The 25,132-nt window shown below is 36.1% G+C and overlaps 1 protein-coding gene and 2 pseudogenes across 2 annotated transcripts; 1 reads left to right on the forward strand and 2 right to left on the reverse strand.

Annotated features, from left to right (window-relative positions):
• Positions 1-12,584: 12,584 nt before the first annotated feature.
• On the reverse strand, positions 12,585-13,087 carry LOC104733881 (uncharacterized; annotated as a pseudogene).
• Positions 13,088-14,410: 1,323 nt separating this feature from the next.
• Positions 14,411-19,174, forward strand: LOC109128155 (uncharacterized; annotated as a pseudogene). The gene is made up of 8 exons (XR_015573709.1): positions 14,411-14,575; positions 15,673-15,688; positions 16,310-17,040; positions 17,149-17,460; positions 17,634-17,924; positions 18,020-18,615; positions 18,753-18,858; positions 18,944-19,174. The product of XR_015573709.1 is annotated as an uncharacterized LOC109128155 (transcript).
• A 715-nt stretch (positions 19,175-19,889) lies between these two features.
• LOC147931160 (uncharacterized) lies at positions 19,890-23,353 on the reverse strand. Its single transcript, XM_087477206.1, has 6 exons — positions 22,986-23,353; positions 22,352-22,952; positions 21,403-22,275; positions 20,243-20,693; positions 20,063-20,137; positions 19,890-19,936 (listed from the first exon to the last, which is right to left on the reverse strand). The coding sequence occupies exons 1-6, from the start codon at positions 23,351-23,353 to the stop codon at positions 19,890-19,892; spliced, it is 2,415 nt and encodes an 804-aa protein (XP_087333332.1).
• Between the last annotated feature and the right edge of the window lie 1,779 nt (positions 23,354-25,132).

Below are 25,132 nucleotides of genomic sequence, written 5' to 3' on the forward strand. Positions count from 1 at the left end.
ATTACCATAGGTCCTTGTAAAACCGTTGTTCTATTGTTGCTTCTAGTAATTTGGCTTAGGAGTGTAGCCTGAAGAGTTTCCATTGTAAGAACTTTTGCCTTGCTGATTGCCGAACTTCTGTCCCTTATACCTAGCTCCATACACATAGTTGACATCCTCTTCTGTAGTTTCTAGCTTTGGCTCAAATGTCTCAACTTCTGCGTCCAAATGGACAGATTTCTTACCGATAAGAAGGTTATGGACTGAATCTAGCTTACATTAACCGAAGCTAGCTGGTTTGAATCATAGCTCCATGTAACCTCTTCCTTTCAGAATCTGCTCACTTAGTGCTATTGTTGGAGGCTAGGTTTTCAATCGAATTATCAGCCTCATCAGGAAATCTTGTCTTGAACTTTCCATGGCTAGCAGCATCCAAAGCTAGTTGATACTCCCAGTCACATCCTGTGAAAAAGATACTCAACAGTTGCACCCTTGAGAAACAATGGTGTGGACAGTCTCTTTTATAAGCTTTGAGTCTCACCCAAGGTGCCTTGAAAGCTTCATCTTGTCTTTGCTTGAATGAGGAGATCTTGACTCTCAACTAATCATACATTGCGTCATCATAAAAATAGTTGACAAAAACCACCTTCATTTGTTGCCAAGATGTCAAAGATCCGGGTTGCAATTGCTTCATTTATTGCCAAATGGTACTAACGTGGTTGGTAGCTCCACGAACGCCTGTTGGAAGTGGGTGTCGATCGAAACCCTGTTGGTGTCAGTCGACACCATCAACCTGCTCCTCAACGACAACGATTTCAGCAATTGTGTTGTCTTCTGCATCAATCTTTTGGCCCTGCTCGTTGCGCAAGTGGCCCTCTTGATCTCTCGGAACTCCAGCCTCATCTGCTCTTAGAATGATTGTATTGACCATCTTTGAAGATTTGGCTGTTTTTCTGTTCTCACGCTCTAGTTTACCTAACTCTTGGTTTGTAAGCTTTACAACTTGACCAGTTTTATTGTTCCTAGTGTTAGGCTTAGGAGGCATGTACCTGAGACACACAAAAGAAGAGAAACAAAAAGCGTGTTAGTAAAATAAGAAAAAATAGAAAATAAAAATTGAGAGAAAATCAAAGATTTTAATCTAATGGTAAATCAAAGAGTCTCCGGCAACGGCGCCAAAATTTGATATGCTTAAATTGTAATACCCTAATGGTACTAACAGCTTTGCAGTTGTAATACTCTAGAGGTCGAATCCACATTAACTCTAGATCACACAATATATCTATTAATCTTTTAATTATGCTAAATCAAAATATTAATTTTAAAAACAATGCAAAAACAGAATTAAAAAGTGTTGTAGATTCAAGAGTTAAAAGCACTAGGTCTAGGGAAATTATCAGGAAATTATAGAATATTAAATCAATCAATAAATCAGGATTCAATCAATTAAGATCAGATCTAGAACTCTAAAATCAATTCTAAAATAAATCAGTTCTCACTGCAAATATTATCTAAGTTTTAAAACCTGAAAATTCAAATCTCTTTGCAAAATTCAAGTTAAAAACCATCTTTGAAAACAAGTTTAGATTTGTTCACAAATTTACTAAATCAAAATCTCTTTGCAAGTAATTTTGCTCAACTATATTCTCATATCAAATTTTTTTCCTAGGTTATTAATTCTAGGTGATCAATCAAGAATTAATATGAAGAAAACCCTATGATGAAGATCACAAAAGATAATGAATCCTAAAAATAATCAGATTTAATTAACCATAAATACTCTGTGAAAAACCCTGAACCTAACAAACAACTACTCAGACATATTCAATGAAAAACAAAACATCTTCTGAAAAAATTGCATAAAAAAAAGAATAAAGAAGTAAGGGAGTTCTGAATCTTCTCTGAAGGAGTCTTGATTCTTCTCTCCAAAAGCTCTCTAAAATCACTCAGGGTTTTGCAAAAAATAAAGCTTAGGTTTAAACAATGACCTAGAAAATCTATTTATATTCCTAAAACACGTCTAGAGACTAATGATGCAAATATGGAAAACTTTCGGGCAGATTTGTAAATCTTCAAATTTTGGGATTCTTGTGTCGGCTAAAAGGGGTGTCGAGCAGATTTGTAAATCTTCAAATTTTGGGATTCTTGTGTCGGCTAAAAGGGGTGTCGACCAACACCAAGGGTGGTGTCGATCGACTTCGACACCATCACCCTTGATCGTCTCCAAGTTGATTTCTTCGGTTCAAATGCTCCAAAACGTCCCAAATTGCACCACTATGCTCCATCCATGCCAAAATCCTATAAAACCTGTAAAGTCTCACAAAGAACCTAAAAACACATCAAAAGACTCTTAAAGACTCATTATATCATGGTTAAAAACCACAAAAACCATGATATATCAATCAGTACAAGAAAACCTGCGTTTAGCAACTACAGATTGTGACTCTTTTTTTAGTCGCAAAAAAATAGCGACTATTTTGCGATTAAGTTGAGACTACTTCCCGACCAACGTTACGGCAGATACAAAACAGTCGCACATTTACGATGAAGCGAATATAGTCGCAACAACATCGCAATTTGAGACGGTTCAATGACTACACTTTATTAAAAACAAAGAGTCACAAATTAGCAACCTTTTGCAACGTATATTCCGATCACAAGTTTCTTTATCGACGACGTGTTACGAATTTGCAACTCCTATTTTTTGCGATAAAGTTGCTACCACATTTGCGACTACTTTGCTACTACTTTTGCAACTGTTTTACATCTAACACCTGAGTTAGATACTATTTTGCGACTCTTTAGCAACTCTTGATTTTTTGAATTTGAAATTTCACATTAGAAAAATGTTAACATGTTTCTATACACATTTCTACTTTAAATTGATCAATATCAGTCATATAAACTTTGTCAAAGCTTTCCATTTCAATATTTAGACACAAAAATTTCATAATATCTAAATCATTCTAAAGAGTTATATGTTATTTCATAAGAAGGTTTGTAACTGTATAAAAACTAGATATTAACCCGCGGGACTATTTTTTATATAAAAAATGTAATTTATTTTATAGATTAACTATATATATAACTAATATTTAATTTGTATTTTTTTTAAATGTACAAACTAACTTGGTATAACTAATTAGCATGAATGATCTTTTATAATTAAGCTGCCAAACAAAAATACAGTAACAGTTCACAAGAATAATTATTTAATCAAAAAAATCTAGAATTTCAGAAATCTATGTAGTAAATAAAATAAAATAAAAATATTAGAAGAATTGATCAAGATGAAAATTCACTTGGTACTTCTAATTTAAGTATTCGATTCATGCTTTATTTTATCCTACACAAAAACACAATGCATAAAACAAAAAGTAAACGAACATAAGTAAAAAAATGGCCACGGATAAGCAGTTAAGCCAAGATAACGCAAATTAAAAGCAGGCAGTCATTACTCATTAGAGAGAATATGATAAAAGAGTAGTAGTTGGTCATTCATTATTTATGGATTATGGTTAGGTGACCAAGCAAACAAAGTGTAGGGGAAAAGATGAAGATCTCTCCGTTCCCACGAAGAAGGGAATGACACCAAACTTATGACTACTACGGAGCAATAAGACAAACGCCAAACGCAAAGACACCAAGACATATGATATGGGAGGGGGGGAGAGAGATCTAAGATGATGGATCCTAAAGAGAGCTGACCACCCCTACTTCAATGGCTTCCCAGACGAATATCCGACCTTCTCGATGACCTTGACGACGTCCAACCCTTCCACGACCTGCCGAAACACCACATGCTTACCATCGAGCGAATCGGTCTTCACGGTGCAGATGAAGAACTGAGATCCGTTGGTGTTGGCTCCGGCGTTCGCCATCTACAGGATTCCTGGTCCCGTGTGCTTCCTCTCGAAATTCTGGTCATCGAACTTGGCCCCGTAGATCGACTCGCCGCCTGTTTTGTTCCCGGCTGTGAAGTCTCCTCAAGTTTATGATGAAATCTCCTCCCTGGCACATGAAATTAGTCATATGATAGTTAGTTATGGTTAGCTTAAAGAAAACAAAAAGTAAACGAACATTAAAAAAAAACAGAGTGAAAGTGAGAGATGACTCGATTGCAGTCAAAAATGGTTTTTATAGACTTGCAGAAACATAAATTTTGGAGCGAATAATTTGATTTTTGACTTAAACTTTCAATTTATTGCTAAAAAATTTTAGATCACAATCTTAACAAAAGAAACTAATAGAGATATATTAGGAAACAGTATTTATAAATTCAAAATAATCTAAAAATCGAATATCTTAAACCCAATTGGTAATAAATTAGATATTATACGATAATCATTAAGTATAGATTATTTTGGTAAGTAAAAAATTACTAAATAATAGGAGCAAAATTACTAATAAAGATTGATTCAAATAATAAAAATCGTAATTAAGTGGTCAGTAATCCGATACTAAAAATAAGGAAAGTAGGATCCGCGTCACTCTATTCTTGATCCGAATCTATTATTCCCAAACCGATTAATATTAGTTTCTTAAATCGATTAATTAATAATTAACTCAATGGCAGTCTTGTAAATAAGTTTGAAGTTGAGGATTTATTTCATAATTGTACTTGGAAAATGTATATATAGATTTCAAAACAATATTTTAGGCTAATAAACTATTTGATATATCTATAATACAATCATGAGTCATTATTGTTGATTGATATCAATAGAACTGGTAAAAAGTTATAGATTTCAACTATTTTTATTGTGACTAAAGTTTGAGAGTCATAATAGAGTAACAATTTGCAACTAGCCTGTTACGACTTTTGCAACTCCTATAGTTTGCGACATTTTCACAATGATTTCGCTACTCCTCTGTTACCATTGTGTTACTCTATTTGATAGTTGTCTAATTTTAAGTATTTTTTGCTAAGGTTTAGGCGCATTATATCCCCCTCCATATTTTTAGTATGTATCTCTTTTGCGACTACTTTGCGACTCCTCTTCGTTAATTACTAGGCAAAGAATCCATTTAGGGTTTCTTTATCTCTTTCTAATTTTCCACAAAGTGTCGAAAACTTCTCAAATCTCTCCTCTTCTCGTTTTAAATCGTTTCTTTCTTCTCTTTCTCAACCGAATTCTCAACTCTCTCTAATAGCTGGTAATAGAAGGCCGAGTAGCGGTTGCGGAGGCAGATCCGCTGGAGGTGTTAGGATCTTCAAAAAGTGCGACTACAGGGGAACCCAGATCTGGCGCAGGTAATCGGGCCTCCAATGGTGCGACTTCACGCGGAGGTCGAAGTGGTGTCGGAACTTCTTCTCACTCCTCGAATCCATCAGGGTCTCAATCTGTGACTAATTCAAATAGAATTATACCGTCCCAGTTTCCTCCGAGGATACAACCATCGCCTCCTGCTTCTCAACCACCACGTCCTGGTTCTCAAAAACCGCGGGTTGCTTCTCAACCACCACTTATTGCTCCTCAACCACCGCTTCGTGCTCCTCAACCACCGGTTCTTGCTCCTCAACTCATACCAGAACAACCAAACCTAAATATGGAAGAGGATTATAGCAAAGAAAACCCTAATCCCAATCCTGCCCAAGAAGAAAACCCTAATCCTAATCCAACCCAACAAGACTACCAAGATTTGTTAGATGTTTTGCTAGCTCTTCCAGGCCGACAACATGTACCACTTCTGTCTATCGAACCCATCCCCGGCGTTGAGACTGGTAATTTCTTTCCTTTGCTCTTTTTGCATATTGTTTTGTCATCACCTATCGGAGTTTGCTTATCATTTTGGAACTTGCTTAGTTGACTTTAAGTTACATCCGCTTAGTGTTTGTATTTGTCTTGAAGGACTGATTGTGACAATGTTTTTATAGAGACTATGTTTTCATTTTGTTACAGGTTTAACAGGCACAAAGGAAAATTTTCTCGAGTGCTTTTTATGAAATATTTAGAAGGAAATTTAATGGTCCTTACAGTTAAAAGGTTACTCCTACACCTATTCAAGAGAGATATTTCAGGACATTTGCAGTAATGTCATATAGCTTTCAAAGTTTTATTATCACTCATAACTGACTTAGTATTATTGCTAACTTAACTCAATTGTAATATGTAGCGCAAGTTCAATTGGGATAATGGGATTATTGAGCTTGTTAGAGAGGGGTTCTTAAAGATAGCCAAGAAACGAATGAAAGGCATTGTTAGTCAAGCTAAAACTAGTGGTAAATAACCTGTTTGGATTGGTGGAGAACTGTGGGCTGAGATGTGTGCTCATTGGATTGAACCTGATGTAATGGAGATGAGCTCAAATGCTTCACAGTGCAGAAACTTCGATCGTGGTGGTCTTGGAGTCCACAAACACCTTGCCGGTCAGAAATCATATGTGCAAATTCATCAAGAAATAGTAATTTGAGACTTTGTACTTACATCCACTTACATCCGATATTGCTTCCATGATTTTAACATTTTACAATTTCTTTATAGAAGGAAGATTTGGAGCGTCCGGTATCATTTGGCAAAATGTTCATGAAAACACATACTCGAGCTGGCGGATCATTTGTTGATCAAAAAGCTAAACAAGTAGCTGAGACTTATGAGAAAACATTAGAGGAGAGACTGTGTGAAGTGGACGATGATGGTCCAGAAAATTCAGGAAATTCTTCTGAACGTTCAACTCATCGTACTCTCAGCATTGATGAAAAGAATGAAATCTTTCTTGAGGTAACTCCTTAGTTTCTTTATTTTGATGAGTGTATGATTATTCTTAAAGTAACTCCTTAGTTTCTTCGTATTGATGAAAATAATGAGTATTTTGCTTTCTTAATTACCGCATTTTGGTTTCTTAATCCGCATGGTTTCTTTATTTGTTGAGCATTTTGGTTTCTTAATACTTGTTTCTAGCCTTGACTAGTGAAATGCTTTTGTTTTTCTTTGTTTTAGTGTACTCAAACAGAGGAGAAGGTAAAACCTTTTTGGCCTTGGATCTCTTGTTGAGACACTTAGGAAAGGGAAAAGGAAAGAAAGCTATACAGAATCTTCTCCATCAACACTTGTGGAGCTTAAAAAAAAACTTCGCCGCAAGATAGCTCATCTAGATGCTGAGAATGATCCGCCAGCTCGAGTATGTGTTTACTACAAGCTTCATTCACTACAAGGTAAAATCTCTAGATTAATCTGATTTAAGGGTTGACTCAGTTTTCATTTGAGTGTCATTAGAGTTTTAGTATTTTTGAGTATCAGTCTGCTAAGTTTTTTTCCTTATTTCATTTCAGATATACAGATTGAGTTATTTTATAGTTTTATATTTCAGAGTTGAGAATGATGTGTAAAGAGGTTCGTGAGGAAGTGAATCAAGCTAGAGACAAGGCAAACTAAGTTGAAGGAAAGGAGTATATGACAACATAAACTCAAACAATCTTCCAAAGCAGCTCAAGAAAACTAAATGCTCAACAACAATAACAAGAAGATGAGCAACAAAAGATTATAATTTTTCTCATTTAATTTTGTTCACATCATTAGACTCGATTTTTAAGTTCGACATCTATAAAAAAAAAGACATGTTGTACTTGTAAATTTTTTTTTTTGTCCTTGTAAATTAAAATTGAGGTTTTTTGGAATTTAAAATTGGTAACAGAATAAAATTAAAAAAATTGCATTATATATACAAATGAGATAATATTTAATTGCATACATACAAACGCTATTGTATACTACAATATGACAGCAGAACAAAAAAGGCTATCTAAAGTGGCTGACCTACGATGACGAGCGCAAATACAGCATTTCTTAAAAAGCTATGGTAGCGTTAGATAGCGTTTTTCAGACGTTAAAAACGTCATTTTTCTTGTAGTGAATGAAGACCGATAAGCTTGTCATCTACATGAAAGATAAAGACCCAGAATTTGTAACTTTTATGGCTTCCTTGCATAATTCAACTGTACTAGCAACCACACCAGGCACCACACCTGAACACACCATACCTGAAGACATCATACCACCAGCCACCGTGTCAGGTACCCACCAGCCACCGCGTTAGGCACAACACACACCCACCACATCTCCTTTCTCCACTTACTCAAACATCTAAACAATGACTTCTAAAAAACATGAATTGCTTGTTTGATGTTATTTCTTGTTTTGCTTTAGGATGATCTTTTTGGTTAATGAATTATTATGATAATCTTTTTGGTTAATGAATGATTATGATATCTTTCTTAATAAATTGGTTTTCAATTTTAATTTATTGTGATTCATTCCAAATATAGTAGATAAAACAGATTTCTTATATGCCAAAATGTCACCAAATTGTGACCAAATATGCTTCTATAAAACTATCAGATTAGTGGCAAAATGGTTACAAATATCCGAGGACTACTTTGCGACGCAGATAAGGAGTCTTAAATTAGTCACACAATTTAATCACTAACTTGCGACTGACCTGTAACTACATTTACGACCGAAGTTTCCAATATAAAGAATTCTGTAAAGAGTCGCTTATTTGCGACTATAGATAGTTGTCATAATTCAGTCGTAAATTTGCAACCATTTTGAGACACGTAAATTTTGCGACCTTTTTTAGCGACCATCTGAAATAGTTGTTTATTAGTCGCAAAGTAGGTATTTACGACTGTTTTGCGACTATTACTGGAGTCGCTAATCGCAGATTTTCTTGTAGTATGTTATCATCTTCATTTTTACATTTGTCAAATGTTTTAGCATTACCTCTCATTCTTCATTTTGGCTTTGATTCTTCTTCTCTTGTGTCTTAATATCTCATCATAGGCTTATCAATGACGTAAGTAATGAGTAAGAAGATCTAGTTTTTATTATTTTTGAATTCTTTTATTAATTGTAATAAATAGTAAATAAATTAAATTAGTATTTAAATCAAACCAACATAACTTAACTATTTTATGTTGACGAATATTACTGTTCCATTCTCTTTTATGGCAATGCAAATAGGAACCTTAGTTATCAGGTTCAAAGTGTTAGTGAAATCATTTTAAATGTTTATAGTGTTAGTGAAATTATATCAAGGTTTAAAGTGCTACTCAGTGATACTTTGAAGGTTAAAAATGTAATATATATATATATATATATATATATATATATATATATATGGGTGTCGATGTAAAGATAAGATAAGAGACAATAATCTTTCTCTTGTTCTCCTCCACACTTATTCGTGACTATTCAACTTCTTTCTCATGTTGATCTTCTTGTTTTTGATTAAATCTTTTAATTTTAGTATTTACATAATTATCATTCCGCAAATCTGACATGGTATTAGAGCAACTATTGAATCTCCCTCTTCACATTTCTATGATTCTGATTGTCCTCAAAGGAGAAAACTATTTGATATGGTCAAGAACCACAAAAATCACGTTGTGTAACCGCAAACTTTGGTGCCATGATGAAACCTCTCAAGCTACCAAACATGATGAAAAGAAACCATCAAAGAAGATGATGAGGAGGCTATACTCGCCAAGAAAATCAAATAGTTCCAAAAATCAAACTATCCTTGCCACTCTCCAAAAATCACTTGAATCCCCCATTTTTTGAGAGACTCTCAAGAATATGAAGATGACTCAGAGGTGGGAGAAGAGTCTATGATTCATGAGAAAGGAAAAATGGAGGAAAGAGAGCCTAGTCCACAACCTCTTAGACAAGACCCTACTCCACAACCTCTCCAAAGAAGCACACAGGGTCGTAGTAATTCCTCCACTTGGAAAGAAAATCAAGTCTACAACAACAATCAAGCTGTAGCTCATACAATTCAAGCATATTGTTTTGTCTCCCTTTAGCCTACCAATAATCAAGTCTTTCTTGACAAAATTGAGCAATACCACATCTCTCAAAGCTATGAGGAGGCTTCGAAAATTAAAGAATAGATGAATGTGGTTGATGATGAGTGTGACACCCTAGTTTCAGAGACTTGCGGAGAGGTTTGAAAGAATTTATTTGACCACCTATGTCACCAAAGTGAAATTATTTTTTCGGTCAAGGGTCCTGAGAGAACTCTAGAGTTAAGCGTGCTTGAGCTGGAGTAGCCCCAAGATGGGTGACCTTCCGGGAAGTGACAGTCGGAACTGTGCGAGTGAGGAAAAAACACAGGGAAAGATCATGTGGTGATTTGTAGAGACGGTAAAAAGTCTTTAAAACCTCCCGGACGTAGCAAACTGACTGTCGGATATGGATGGGCTCACAGGCCTAGTGAGAGGACGTGAGGCCCATTAAGGAAGGTGGGCTCATGGAGTGGGATTGGACATGGGGCCCACTAAGATGTGGCGATCGGGGCATTACAAGTGGTATTAGAGCCGAACCTAGACGAGTGTGGAGTCGAGTGAGCTCACACCGTCGGGGATGACGGTCTTGGTCTGCAACGAGGTCGTTGCGATCTGTTAGTGGGGGTGAATTATGACACCCTGGTTTCAGAGACTTGCGAAGAGGTTTAAAGAATTGATTTGGCCACATATGTCACCAAAGTGCACTTATCTTTTCGGTCAATGGTCCTGAGAGAACTCTAGGATTAAGCGTGCTTATGCTCGAGTAGTCTCAGGATGGGTAACCTTCCGGGAAGTGACTGTCGGAACTGTGCGAGTGAAGACAAAACACACGGAAAGATCATGTGGTGATTTGTAGAGACGGTAAAAAGTCTTTAAAACCTCCCAGAGGTAGCAAACTGACTGTCGGATATGGATGGGCTCACGGGCCTAGTGAGACGACTTGAGGCCCATTAAGGAAGGTGGAATCATGGACTGGGATTGGACATGGGGCCAACTAAGAGGTGGCAGTCAGGGCGTTACAAGTGGTATCAGAGCTGAACCTAGACGAGTGTGGAGTCGAGTGGGCTCACACCGTCGGGGGTGACGGTCTTGGTCTGCAACGAGGACGTTCTGATCTGTTAGTGGGGGTGAATTATGACACCCTTGTTTCAGACACTTGCGGAGAGGTTTAAAAGAATTCATTTGGCCACATATGTCACCAAAGTGAACTTATCTTTTCGGTCAAGAGTCCTGAGAGAACTCCAAAGTTAAGTGTGCTTATGCTAGAGTATTCTCAGGATGGGTGACCTTCCGGGAAGTGACTGTCGGAACTGTGCGAGTGAGGATAAAACACAGGGAAAGATCATTTGGTGATTTGTAGGGATGGCAACAAGTCTTTAAAATCTCCCAGACGTAGAAAACCGATCGTCGGATATTGAAGGGCTCATGGGCCTAGTGAGAGGACGTGAGGCCCATTAAGGAGGTGGGCCCATGGACTGGGATTGGACATGGGGCCCACAAAAAGGTGGCGGTCGGGGCGTTACAAGTGGTATCAGAGCCGAACCTAGACGAGTGTGGAGTTGAGTGGGCTCACACCGTCGGGGGTGACGGTCTTGGTCCGCAACGAGGACATTGCGATCTGTTAGTGGGGGTGAATTGTGACACCCCGGTTTCAGAGACTTGGGAGAGGTTTGAAAGAATTGATTTGCCCACCTATGTCACCAAAGTGCACTTATCTTTTTGGTCAAGGGTTCTGAGAGAACTCAAGAGTTAAAAGTGCTTGAGCTGGAGTATTCTCAGGATGGGTGACCTTCCGGGAAGTGACTGTTGGAACTGTACGAGTGAGGATAAAACATAGGGTGGTGATTATGTAGCAACGGTAACAAGTCTTTAAAACCTCCTGGACGTAACAAACTGGCTGTCGTATATAGATGGGCTCACGGGCCTAGTGAAGAAGGTGCGCCCATGGACTGGGATTGGACTGGGGCCCACTGAGGTGGCGGTTGGGCGTTACAATGAGGTTGGAGCTGTGGAACGCAATCATATGTGGGATGAAGCAGGTCATCCTCCTGATAAAAAGAGCGATAAGCTCAAAACAAGTGTTCACCATCAAATATTCGAGCAATGGAGAAATAGAATGCTACAAGACTCACTTAGTGGCACGAAAGTTTACTCAAACCTATGGGGGATGACTACACGGACACACTTGCTCTAGTGGCCAAACTCAACATGATGAGGGTTGTTCGTTCTTTAGCCATTAATTTTTTTGGCATTTGGGCAGACTGATGTCAAGAAGCGTACTTACAAGAAAAAATTAAAGAGAAACTTTACATTCCTCCACCGCCCGACCATCAATAGTTTAAAAAAATCTCTAGAGACATGGTATCACAAGTTAAGCTTCACACTCAAAGAAAAAAGGTTCAAGAAGTCCAAGTTGGATCGCTGATACTATTCACTCTCCAAAGTCCGAAAGGTATAGTTGTAGGTATTGAAGACGTTAAGTTTCTTTCTTAAATCGATTTTTGACAATAAAGACCTAAGAAAACTTAAGTACTTCTTTGAGATTGAAGTATGCCGGTCTCTAGAAGAATTAAAAATATTATATGAATTTGAAGAATAAACTGAGTCTTAAAAATATTCGATTTTCTTTGGAGTCTTATAAATCACTCAAAAGGAAATTTTATTTGCACAATTTATATTGAAAAGCACTAAAGTCCTAGTTCAAACGTTGATCAGTTTGTATGCATTTGTTACTTATGTTTATATTTTAAAGAGGCAAAATAACATTAGACCAAACAATATCGACTTTAATTTATTACGATTATGGGTTACATTTTACTTAATCTTTTCTTTAGAAAAATTCGAGAATCACCAAAATAATACTTGACATATTTCCAATAACATTATTCCTCATGATCAAGAACTCTGGTATTGGTTTGATTGTTGAGAATTCATCATTACACTCATTCATCCATGTTATCGTACCACCGACACTATTGTTTAAACCGTCATAGTCATAATTTTTTACGCAGCCTAGATATATATTATGAGAACGAAAATCAATCGCATTGTCCGCAAACAACTTTAATTGTTTTCTCGTATCTGATATATATCGAATTAACTGATAAAATTTTTGGTAATATCAGAAAGATCCAATGTTGAAATTTCCGAGGTTGATTTTAGAACCTCAAAACAAAGTGAAGAAAGATCTTTTTTCTTGGTGCAGATAAACTCCATTTGAGCTTTTGTAGTCATCATACAAATTTTTGTATATGATGAGACAACAAAAAGTAAAACCACAATAAAAAACAATAAATAATTTCTTTTGACGGATGCTACCATCTTTTTTTGTTTCAAGTATTTAAGAACTTATGTGATGTGAGATTTATATAGGATAAAACAGATCTTACATTTCAATATGTTAATAGATTATGTACCATAATAAAATAGTTTTACAATGTTTTATTTTGTGAGATTTACCCAGTTTGGCACAAATATGAGATCTCATTACTAGTTTAACTCTCGGAATTATACTAGAACTAGATTGACCCAACATTTTAGTAAAAAGACCAAAAAGGCTAAGTTGTTTTTATTACTCAATTGTATTTAACAAAAAAAAGGAAAAAAAAAAAAAAAAATATTACAAAGGGGAAAAAAATCTATTCGACCATATTTTTTTTCCCCGACGAACACTTAACCAAAAAAATAACTTTGGTTCTTCCTCTTTGCATCTTTCACTTCCCCGGCGAGGTAGAGGTCGAATCGCATTAATTTTTTCGTCAAATTGACAATAACAACCCTAATCGCCACCGCTGCTCCTTGTTTTGTTCGCCGGCGCAGTCGAAGCTTTGTTACAACCGCTGCTGCTCTCTGTCGATTTCACCACAAACATAATCCGGCGAATCTAAAAGCCACGGAACCGAAACGAGGAGTTTGTTGTTGGTCTGATTTGGTAAGTATCATGTGTTGCATGTTGTTTGGATTCAATTTAGTTTCGGGTTGATTATAATCGGTGGTGCTCTCGATTTTTGGCTTGTTTAATTTATCCCCTTTTTGTTGCAGATCTTGCTCCTCAATTGTTTCGGTGGTCCTCAAAATAATCGGTGGCTTTTAGTTTCATAAATCTGGTAAGGAAAACGTCTAATTTGATGGGATTTGTTTAGACAAAATAATTTCCCCCAATTCGACAGTGAATGATTTAATTTGTGAATTGTTACAGCTACCGAGCACTGTGTTTTCTCAAACCGGTGACTGAAATTTCCGGCGGTGCTGTTTACCTTCCAGCAAGAAGTTCTTTCTTCCATTGTTCTCAAATTTAGTCCTTTGGTGAGTTTCGTTTAACTTCATCGGATACCTTTTGGTGATTTCTTTGGCCAAATTCTTGTTTGATATAGAGTTTTATTGATTTAGACACATATTTATGCAATGTTAAATATTGATTTATACACATATTTATGCAATGTTAAATATTTTGGTGATCAATTTTTATTGATCTCATTCACACATGTTTTGGTCTTCAGCCAGCTAAAATTTTTAGATTGTTTTTTTGGATTAGTGTAATATTTTACAGATGTTTTGTTTGTGATGGGTTTAAAATGTGTTTGAAGCTAATCCTATCATTATATTTGTTGACTCATGATTTAAATTTCAATATTTATAGGAATGGCATCCTCGAGTACAGTCTCAAAATATCCTCCTCGCCTCTATGAAGAAGGAAGATCTCCCTTGCAAAACAGGAGCATGAACCACAATTGCTATTTGTCAAAAATTGGGAAAATGAAAGAGGGTTTAGTCTTGGATGTTGATGTTCATATATTTTACCATGTTTTCCTTTAGTTTATTCACATCTTTTGCATCTTTTGCTAGCCATTTTCATCATTGTTGTGTAGCTTTAGGACTAATCATGCATTAGAGTTTAGTTGCATTGCATTTGCATCTTTTCATGCATAAACAGGTGATTTTGGAGCTTAAGGAGCATGGAAACAATCCTGAGGAGAAGTGAAGCAATCTTGAAGGGAAAGCAAGAGAGTTAAGGCTGAAGAACCAAGGTCCAGAGTCCAACTCGACCAAGCACTCGACCGAGTGGGTAGATGGACTCGACCGAGTGGAGTGTACACGAGAGAAGCCAGCTCGACCATGGACTCGACCGAGCACTGGTCGAGTTGACCGAGCCGTTGACTACTTTGACTTTTTCTATTTTTAGGGCTTCCACCTCCTCACCTATATAAGGCCTTGTACCTGCAGCCACCAAAGAGTCCAACTTTTTAGATATTCCCGAAACCTAGTTTTTACCTTTTTTAGCTTTATTCCTTTTGCATTTTTATTTTTAAGATCTTGTACTTCCTTAAGAGAGAAGACTAGATTCTTGTATTTTGTTGGTTCTATAACTTTCAAGATATTGAGAATTTGAGTTTCATCCTTTCATCAATATTGAAGATCTTTGTTTAATCTTTCTAATAATGCAAGTTTCAATATTTTTTGGGTTTTTGACTTTGTTCATCATGTATTGTTGTGAGTAGTTTGCTTAGGATCTTGAGGATGGGTTAGGATGGATTGATCTTGTGGTTTGTGTGATTTGGTCAAGCTTGATTGTTGTAGATCTCTTCTAGGGTAGATGATCTTAATGCTGATTCTATATCTGAGAGGGTAGAGTCTGATTTCAAGCTTCTTAGCATCACACCAATGTTTAGGAAGCATAGATAAGGCTAGATCTAGAGCTTACCATTAGGCTTGCTAAGAGATTAGAGGTCTTGTTTGGTTTGAGATGTATTGCTTAATGCCTGCTTGTGTAGATTCTTTACTGTGTGAGAACAAGTCTAGAATTGCATAGGTTTGATTGTTTCTTGACCATGAGAGTGGGAGAAACTTGTCTTAGATTTATATGTCTAGAGGTTAGCTCAAAGTTTGCTTGAGATTTGTTGACCAAGTTAGACAACCACAATGGTTAGTTCATCCCATGAATCCATCCTCAAGACCCTCTTTGTTTATTGAATTTACAGTCTTAATCCTGTTGCTTGCTTGTAGTTTGATTTGGTTTAGCATTACTATGTTTTTATTGCATTGCTCTGTTTTTCCAAATTTGTCTAGCTCGACCACTCACTCGACCTACACTCGGTCGAGTGCTGCTCGAGTTCATCCCCAGAACTTTGTGTTTCATGATTTGTGAGTGCCTTGTTTCATTCCTGTTTCATTCTAGTTGCATTTCTGTTGCATTTACTTAGTTTTCTGTTCATTACTAGTCTTTCATCAGTTCATTAGTAGAAGTTTCTATTTCTGTTCTTGCATCATTACTGTTATAATCATCCTGTTTCATTTGCATTTAGTTCTTAGTTCTTGTAGTTTACTTTCTGCATTTTACATTTTCATCTTAGGATTGTTAGTGACAAACAATCTTTACATTTGTCTTAACTTAGATTCATATGCATATCTTAACTGTTCACAAACACTCATTTAGGATTGATACCTCTTGTACTGCAATAGCATAAGGGGAATTGAAACACCCATCCATCATTCCATTCATATCTCACCATTGCATCATCATCATTCACCACACAAATATTTCAGTTTCAGATGTGTGGCGTAAGTTGAAGGAATCATCGCTTGGAGTATTTATTAAGTTAGCTGAAGTATCATACACATGTTCTGCTGCAAAAGTTCACTATATCCTTACACATCAGCTAGCAGTCAACAATTCGCATGAGGTATGGTCGTTGATTGATGGTAGACCTATCAGATTTTCGTTAAATGAGTTTGCTGAAATAACATGATTAAACTGTCATCCAATTGACTCGTCGGAGAACATAGATGTTGATCATCATGCATTTTGGAGAGAAATGGAGATTGAAACAACTTCAGACGGTCCAAAGTACACTGAGTTGGAAAAGGTTATGGATTTTAGTAAGACATGGTCTGAAGAGAAAAGGATGATGGTTGGTAGGCTAATGTTATTATCTGTTGCAATACATGGCATACATCATGGCTCTAGGATCCCTCTTTCAAGTGCTAAAAGGGTGTTTGATCCAGATGGTTTTGAAAAACATCCTTGGTGTCGAGTGGCTTTTACTTGCTTAGTCAATTCAGTCAAGATTGTTGATTTAGATAAAGACTCTTACACGGTACAAGGATGTGTGCATGCTTTGTTGATTTGGTTGTATGAGAGTGTGCCTGGCATTGGAAAACTGTATGGGTTGAGAAGGTCTACGGGTACTGGCATTCCTTTGCTTGATTGGCAATCAACACGGAAAGGTATCAAGATGAATGAATTGATAAAGGATGAGTATTCTAAACATGGACAGGTTTGTTTTCGAATTTATGACTACACCATTTGTTTTATAATTTGTCTCTGTTTAGCCTTTTTTCATGTTACGATGAACACTTATATTTTAATTCTATGATATATATAGGTCCGTGTAAAGCATATGGTGGATGTTTCAGAGGATCATATGTATCCTGAATGGAGTGACGATGAAGAGAATAAGGATCCAGCCCTAGACAAATTGATTAATGATATTGTCAATGATTGCTTACCTTCAGATGTTTGGAGAGTTGACACAACAGTGAGCATGGGAAGAAAAAAACGAAAAGCTAAAGGAAATGAGACTGGCGAGTGTCGAAGCAGTGCTAAAAAATTGAAAACGAAAGCTGATTTCTCAATCGATGAAGAAGGAGAAAAAGATGTAATGAAGAAGGAGAAGAAAGGCAAGGAACATATGGAGGTTAGTTATTTATTCACTTGCATATTCAATATTGTTTCTTAAGTTATTATTAACAGTTCTATATACACATGCTTATTTCTTAAGTTATTAAAACACATGTTTCTTAAGTTATTATTCACTTGCATATTCAATATTGTTTCTTAAGTAATATAGTAACAATTAAATCATTGCAGGATGTTGAAGATGAGAGAAAAAGCTTGTTGGATATTTGGAGGATGATAGAAAAAATGAATGACTCAATTAGCGACTTGGGCAAAAATTTAATCAGTAGGATGGATGCATTAGAAGGTAAATTTGAAGCTTTTGTTGAGAAGAGAATGGTTGTGTTAGATGAGAAGCTTAGTGATAGGATTAGAATGGTGGAGGTAGATTTGAAAGGGATGAAAGAAACAAAACCCACTAATGTCCCAGTTGATTCGACTTCAAACAACAATGAAGAGGATGAGGCTAATAGTCATCAACCAGTAAGTTTTATTTTGGTATTTAATTTGCAGTTGTTTAATTTTGTCTCCAATATTGTAATACGATTTCATTATGTCATTTTTTTCAATCTTTGCAGTCTTGGATGGTAGAGATGAAAGAGACATCAAAAGATGAATTTCCAGTCCCTCAAGTGGTTAAAAAGACAAACACTGTGAGTAATAAAAAGAAGAAGTCAGAAACTGAAGTATCTGCTGATCTTCCTCTGTGTGAGCAGACTTATGTCACTCAAGATCATCAGAAGAACTTAGTGGGTGATGTTTTAAAGAAACTTGGTCGCAAGAATGTTCGGCCAGCTGCTGTCAAAGTTGAAAAGGAGAAGGGAAAGAGGCCAGCTGCTGATGGTAGTGAACTTGAAGATATTACTGACAAAGTTGTTGCTCTTGATACAAAAATGGCTTCTAGTTCAGAAGATACATGGGATGACCCTCAACAACAGTTGGTTAGTAAAAGGCTTGATGCAACATTGACACGACTTGGAGAGCATTTAAAAAATTTGGATGGAGATACGACACTAGCAAAATGAGTTCTGCAGTTGGCGAAATTTCAAAAGTATCCATTTGTTGGTAACTCTACTGTGAAACGAATAATCTCTTCCAACGTGTCTTATGATCATCTAAAGCCAGCTGAAGATGCTAAATTACAGAAACTTATGGATTTCCTGAAGCTTGATGAGTAAGTATTATCTTTAGCTTTATGATACTTTGTACACATTAGCCTTATGTCGGTTTACATGTTCTTGATGAGTAAGTATTATGCTTTGTATTTCCTATTAGTACACATTAGCCTTATGTCGGTTTACATGTTTACAGGGAGGCACCTTTGCAAACTGGGAATCCAGATGTTAGATTTTATTGGCAGATTATGACACCAAGATTGGACTGGCCTAGTTTTGATTATGGATGGTTGAAAGACTTTGTAAGTGTATACATATTGGTTTCTATTGGCTTTTTTTTGTGGTGTTGTTATGATCATTTCTAACATGAATTTGCTTGTAATGTAGCACATGGGCGCTGCCATGAAGATGTTCCGCAACAGATTCATCTGTGATCCTTCTCAGTACCCTAACCAACGCATAGCCTTTTTGGATCAAGATATGCTCTCATCACTATTGAGAGATTTCGACCAGTTTGCACTTTCACGAAGAAATTTCTTGTTCAGAGACATGTACTTGGAACACTACAATGGTTTAGCTCCTGTTGACTCGCAGACAAAGAAGAAGTGGTACGTTGATGTGGATCATATACGCTTGCCTTTTTGTCAACAAAAATCATTGGGTGGCTCTGGATATTGACTTGCCAGCTAGAACCATATACGTGTATGATAGCATTCCATCCTTGGTGAAAGATTCTTATTTGGTGAAAGAATGCATTGCACTTAGGCGAATGATCCCTGCATTGTTAAGTCAAGCAATTCCTCCACAGGTTCGCAAGAAGAGCTATGCCATGCTAGAGGTGAAACGAGTGACACAAGGTGTGCCATTGAATAAAGATCCAGGCGATTGTGGTGTGTTTGCTCTAAAGTATATTGAGTGCTTGGCCCTTGGGAAAAAATTTGATGGGATATGCGATGAGAACATCCCGGCGATTCGGATAAAACTTGCATGTGAGTTATTTGATGAAGTTGGTGAGAGTATTGGCCATAGAATGACTACTATTTTGTCTCAGCCTAATCAGTTTGTAATACCCCACCTTATTGATGAATCCCTCACTTCATTGATGAGTGATGAGTGATAGTTTGTTTTGAGTTTAAAACCTTTTATGGTGGTGTCTTTGTTTTTGTTGTAATTCATGTTTACTAACGATCATGTGGAATTCATGTTTACAAACGATCATGTGGAATTCATGTTTACTAACGATCATTTATTTGTTTTGGGTTTAAAACATTAGTTTACTAACGATCATGTCTTCGTTTTGGTTAAGTGTCGTAAGTCAAGTCTTGTTTTATGTTTAAGGCATTGAATTTGAATTTGAGAAACCTGCAGTTTTTGAGAAACCTGCAGTTTTAAGTCAAGTCTAGTTAAGTCTAGAGCCTCATAGTCAAGTCTGGTTAAGGCTAAGTCCTTTTACTCAAGTCTGGTTAAGTCCTTAAGTCAAGTCTAGTTAAGTCTAGAGCCTCATACCTGCAGTCTCGTTAGCATCGAGAATTCTTGCTGTCTTGCTATTATTTTTGCAAACCAAAAATATTACAGTCGAAACTAAAACAAAATCGAAGATAGTTTAACAATAACCAGAAGTGTATTCAAAGGGCAAAACAAAAACAAAAACACAAACTGAACTGAAAATGATACTCTAGTTATTACATGTCTTTCGATTATGTCCTACTTGATTGCAATTACCACAAGTGTATTGTATTCTTGGTTTTTTCCTTTTCATAGCAATCTCCAAAGCAGACTTCATTCTTGAATTCTTTGGCCTTCCAGGTTTGTTTTTAGGTATCGGTGGTAAAGCAACCTTGCTCACAACTTGTTCAGGAACTGGTGTACCAAAATCATGTGGCATGATGGCAGTTGCATAGGAATCACACAAGTAGCTTCTACGGAAATAAGGATGACACATCCTTATTCGAGATATGTTCCTCTTTTCACAAGCCGCAATCGCATGTGCACAAGGCAACTTCTCCAAGTCAAACCTGCGACATGTACACCTTCTATATTTCAAATTTACAACGTGGAGAGATGATCCACTTGTAACTTGTACTTGATTAGCATCTATATCTTGCACAGTAAGTAGCTTAGCATACTCTACACGACTCTGTAAAACAACATAAAATCATTATTAGTTTAACAACAAGTTATGATTAGAGAATATATACGACAATAAGAAGAGAATATATACCTGTAGAACTTTCTCAACACCACGAGTTAGAGATGTAGTCATTTTTAATGCATCATTCCTTCGATCTGAAAACCATCTAGTCATCATGGACCTAATTGTTTCTAACAGTTCCACAATAGGATAACTTCTAGCGTGTGACATCACCTTATTCATTGATTCTGCAATGTTACTAGTAAGCAAGTTGTACCTATCACCAGGGAAATGTGCACGTGTCCAGAGTCGCACATCTGCTTGGACAAGGTAATGATGAAGTGCAGGGTTCAAAGCTTCAATCTGATCAAAAATGGTTTGAAAATCGACTACTCTGTAAGCATTCGCCGCCTTCTTAACAAAACCAAATGCTTCCCGACCTTTAAATCGAACCAATATATTTTTGTACAAATGGTATATACATATTCCCCTACTAGACTTTGGATAAACCTCCTTAATTGCTTTTCCAATAGATTTGTGCCTATCATAAATTATGGCTAGACCTTCGTCATCTGGTATCACACACCGGAGTTGTTTGAAAAACCAGTCCCATGATTCATACGGCAATAAGAAGAGAATATATACCTGTAGAACTTTCTCAACACCACGAGTTATAATTAGAGAATATATACGACAATAAGAAGAGAATATATACCTGTAGAACTTTCTCAACACCACGAGTTAGAGATGTAGTCATTTTTAATGCATCATTCCTTCGATCTGAAAACCAACTAGTCATCATGGACCTAATTGTTTCTAACAGTTCCACAATAGGATAACTTCTAGCGTGTGACATCACCTTATTCATTGATTCTGCAATGTTACTAGTAAGCAAGTTGTACCTATCACCAGGGAAATGTGCATGTGTCCAGATTCGCACATCTGCTTGGACAAGGTAATGATGAAGTGCAGGGTTCAAAGCTTCAATCTGATCAAAAATGGTTTGAAAATCGACTACTCTGTAAGCATTCGCCGCCTTCTTAACCAAACCAAATGCTTCCCGACCTTTAAATCGAACCAATATATTTTTGTACAAATGGTATGTACATATTCCCCTACTAGACTTTGGATAAACCTCCTTAATTGCTTTTCCAATAGATTTGTGCCTATCAGAAATTATGGCTAGACCTTCGTCATCTGGTATCACACACCGGAGTTGTTTGAAAAACCAGTCCCATGATTCATCATTTTCTGTATCAACCACGGCCCATGCTATAGGAAAAATCTGAAAATTGCCATCTTGAGTTGTGGCCGTCAGAAGTGTCCCTTTGTATTTTCCTTGTAAAAAAGTACCATCAACAACCAACACTTTCCTCATGAAATGAAATCCATTCAAGCTTGCACCATAAGCTAGAAACAAGTACTTAAATCTATCAGCATCATCAAGTTCAAGCTGCGTATATGTTCCTGGATTTGCCTTCTTTAACATGTACAAGTAAGTATTTAGCTGCATATAACCACTCTCTGGACTACCCCTAACCAATTCTCGAGCATGTCGTAGTGTCCGATACGCCTTCCAGTATTCCATCTGCAAAACGAATTATTAACGATAACTTTAGCTAAAACTGTGTTAAAAATATTGAATCTTAAACCAAGCAACGTACCTTGATCTGGAAGCGTTTGTTTAACGCTTCTGCAACATGCATTGGCAATACCTTCGGCCCAACTCCACCAATGAAATCCTTGTACAACGCTCCTAGAATCTCATGAGTTGCTTGTCGGGTACGTGAAAAACGCTCTGTCACTGAACATGTATGTTGTAAAATAAACACACGGACATGAAACGTTGGATAGTCTTTTCCTGTTGTAGCTCTCACCCTCCACTTACAACCTTTTACCCAGCATTTGACAATTAGCAACCTTGGGTTCGATTTATATTTGTAGTAATCAAACTTCTCTACTACGGTTAGTATTTTCAATCGTGTCTCCAAATGCTTCTTTGTTTCATAACATTGACCAACAGCCAACTTAAGAGAAGACAAGTCTAACTTTGCATAATTATCATCTTCCTTCTGTTCTTCAATGAATATACCTGAACTTGTCTTCTTATTTGGTGAAATAGCAGTAGGTTTTTCTTCTTCTTCTTCTGGTGGAATCCCATACATGCTAAAATTTTCATCATCGGAATCTGTTCCATCAGAATCATCACAGTAATCAAATCTCATTTCTTCATCGTCCACTTCTGAATCTTCATTAGTAATGTCTCTGTCAGCCAATTCAGTATCTACGTCCACCAACAAATTATCATCTCTGGCTCTTTTTCTCGATCCACTCTTAACTTTATCCGTCACTTCAACACAAAGTCGAAGTGTGTCGCTCTTCAATTGCTTTAGAAAACCATGAAACTGTCGAGAATTGGTGATAAATACTGGTGGTGTATCGCTCGGTAAGTTTTGTAATAACACCTTCGAAATCTTGTAACTCAACCCAATATCATATATTTTCTTATCCAAACCGTAATCTTCATACACCAATTGGATACAATCATCGTAACTCATTTGGTTGTTACACTCTAGAATACGACCCCCTCTCTTATTATCAACAACAAACAACCACTTGACTTCATCAAAGATCCATTTGCCACAGACCACAATCACGTGATCCATGCCAAACCCAAAAAAGAAAAATCGTTTAGAAGATTGAAAAGGAGAGATTTAATTGACTGTGAACCCAAAAGGAAAAAACGATGTTCAATGGAGTATAGAGGCGCCGTCGTGCTATAGATGGAGAAAAAATAGGAAACCGTTTAGGGAAAACCCTAAAAATTTAATGTTTATGTGACATACATAGAAACAAAAATAAAAAGTCTGCCACACCTACAATAAGTCTCTCAATGTTTAGTTCAAAAAAAAAAATCTGTCAGTATATAAAAATTAAAAACTGTCATAACCAAAAGAAATAACTCGAACAAACAAAAAACCTGTCACAACATTAAACAAATTTGTAAGGTCATTCTAGCAATTTTTATTTTCCTTAAATAAATCTGTCATTAAACGACAGATTATTGAAAAAATAATCAAAAACTGCCATAACATAAAATAAATCTGCCATAACGTGCTACAAAGTGTAGGTCAAACTAGCAATTTCAAATTTTGATTAAAAATCTGCTATCTCTCTGCAGATTATTGGTAAAATTATTAAAATCTGTTGTAACTAAAAATAAATCTGTTATCAATAAACATCAAACTAGTAATTTTTTTTTCCTCAAAAAATCTGTCAAGTTACAACAGATATTTAGTTTAAGAAAAAAAACTGTAACAACTAAAATAAAAAGTCGGCCACAAATTATAACAAACCGGCTGAAATAATAACAAGTTTGTTGTCTCGTTTAAAAAAGTCTGCCGTTTCGAACAAAATCAGCCGTAAAAAAAAAACTGTCACAACTGATTTTTAAAAGTCTGTCAACCAAAATAAATCTGCCAAAGTAAATCTGCCATTTAAAAAAAAACCTGTGACAATCAAATTAATCTGTCACCACATACCACAGATTTTATAATTTTCCCTCTCCTAATTGCTGGAAAATATTATAAGGGTATTATGGTATTTTTTTTTCCTAACAAAGCACTAAAGGGTATTTTAGACATGAAAATAACCCAATTGACCTTAATATTTTAAGAGTTAATCTAGCAATTATTCCCTTGTTTTGGGTTAATTCGGAAAAATGCTTTTGACCCAATAAAATTATACATTAGTAGGTATGTCAATTAGTGCAAAAGCTCATGTGCTGGTCCAGCCCGGCCCTAAAAACATCATAATAAAATAGTTTTACAATGAATTATTTGTATTTTTTTATAACATTTTTGTTTGATTGCAATTTTAATTAATAATTTATTGTAAATAAAATTTAAATCTCTAATCCTAGTTTTCATATTTAGTTAATAACCTTACTTAATACTTTTAAAATTTTTATCTATAATATTTTATATGAATTAGATATTGTTTTATTTGGTTAAAGTATTGAAATTTTATTTAGTTTTAAACTTTTTCATTTAAATTAAGTTGGTTGTAGTAAATATAGATGAGTTATTCCAATTTTGATTGATTTGTTTTATAGTGCACATTTAATTAAACACTGCTTTTAAAAGTTTATAAGTTTGAATTTTTGATCTTTAAGATAAACCTGGAAAAGTCCGAAAAGCCCTGTAGTCCTATTACAGCCGGGTTCGGGCTTTAAAATATAGACCCAAAAATATTTCGGGTCAGACTGGGCTGAACTCAAACATATACGGGTATTACGGGGTTCGGGCCAGACCTTACTGGACTCAAACATATACAGATTTTACAGGTTTTGGGCCAGCCCGATTAACACTGCTATACGTTAGTTGTCTAAAAAGTTGTAGAATTCAATTGAATAATAATATTATATTAGCAAAATTTTAGGATAA

Source organism: Camelina sativa, chromosome 12, assembly GCF_030686135.1.
Source record: "Camelina sativa cultivar CO46 ecotype springtype chromosome 12, ASM3068613v1".
NCBI classification, from domain to species: domain Eukaryota; kingdom Viridiplantae; phylum Streptophyta; class Magnoliopsida; order Brassicales; family Brassicaceae; genus Camelina; species Camelina sativa.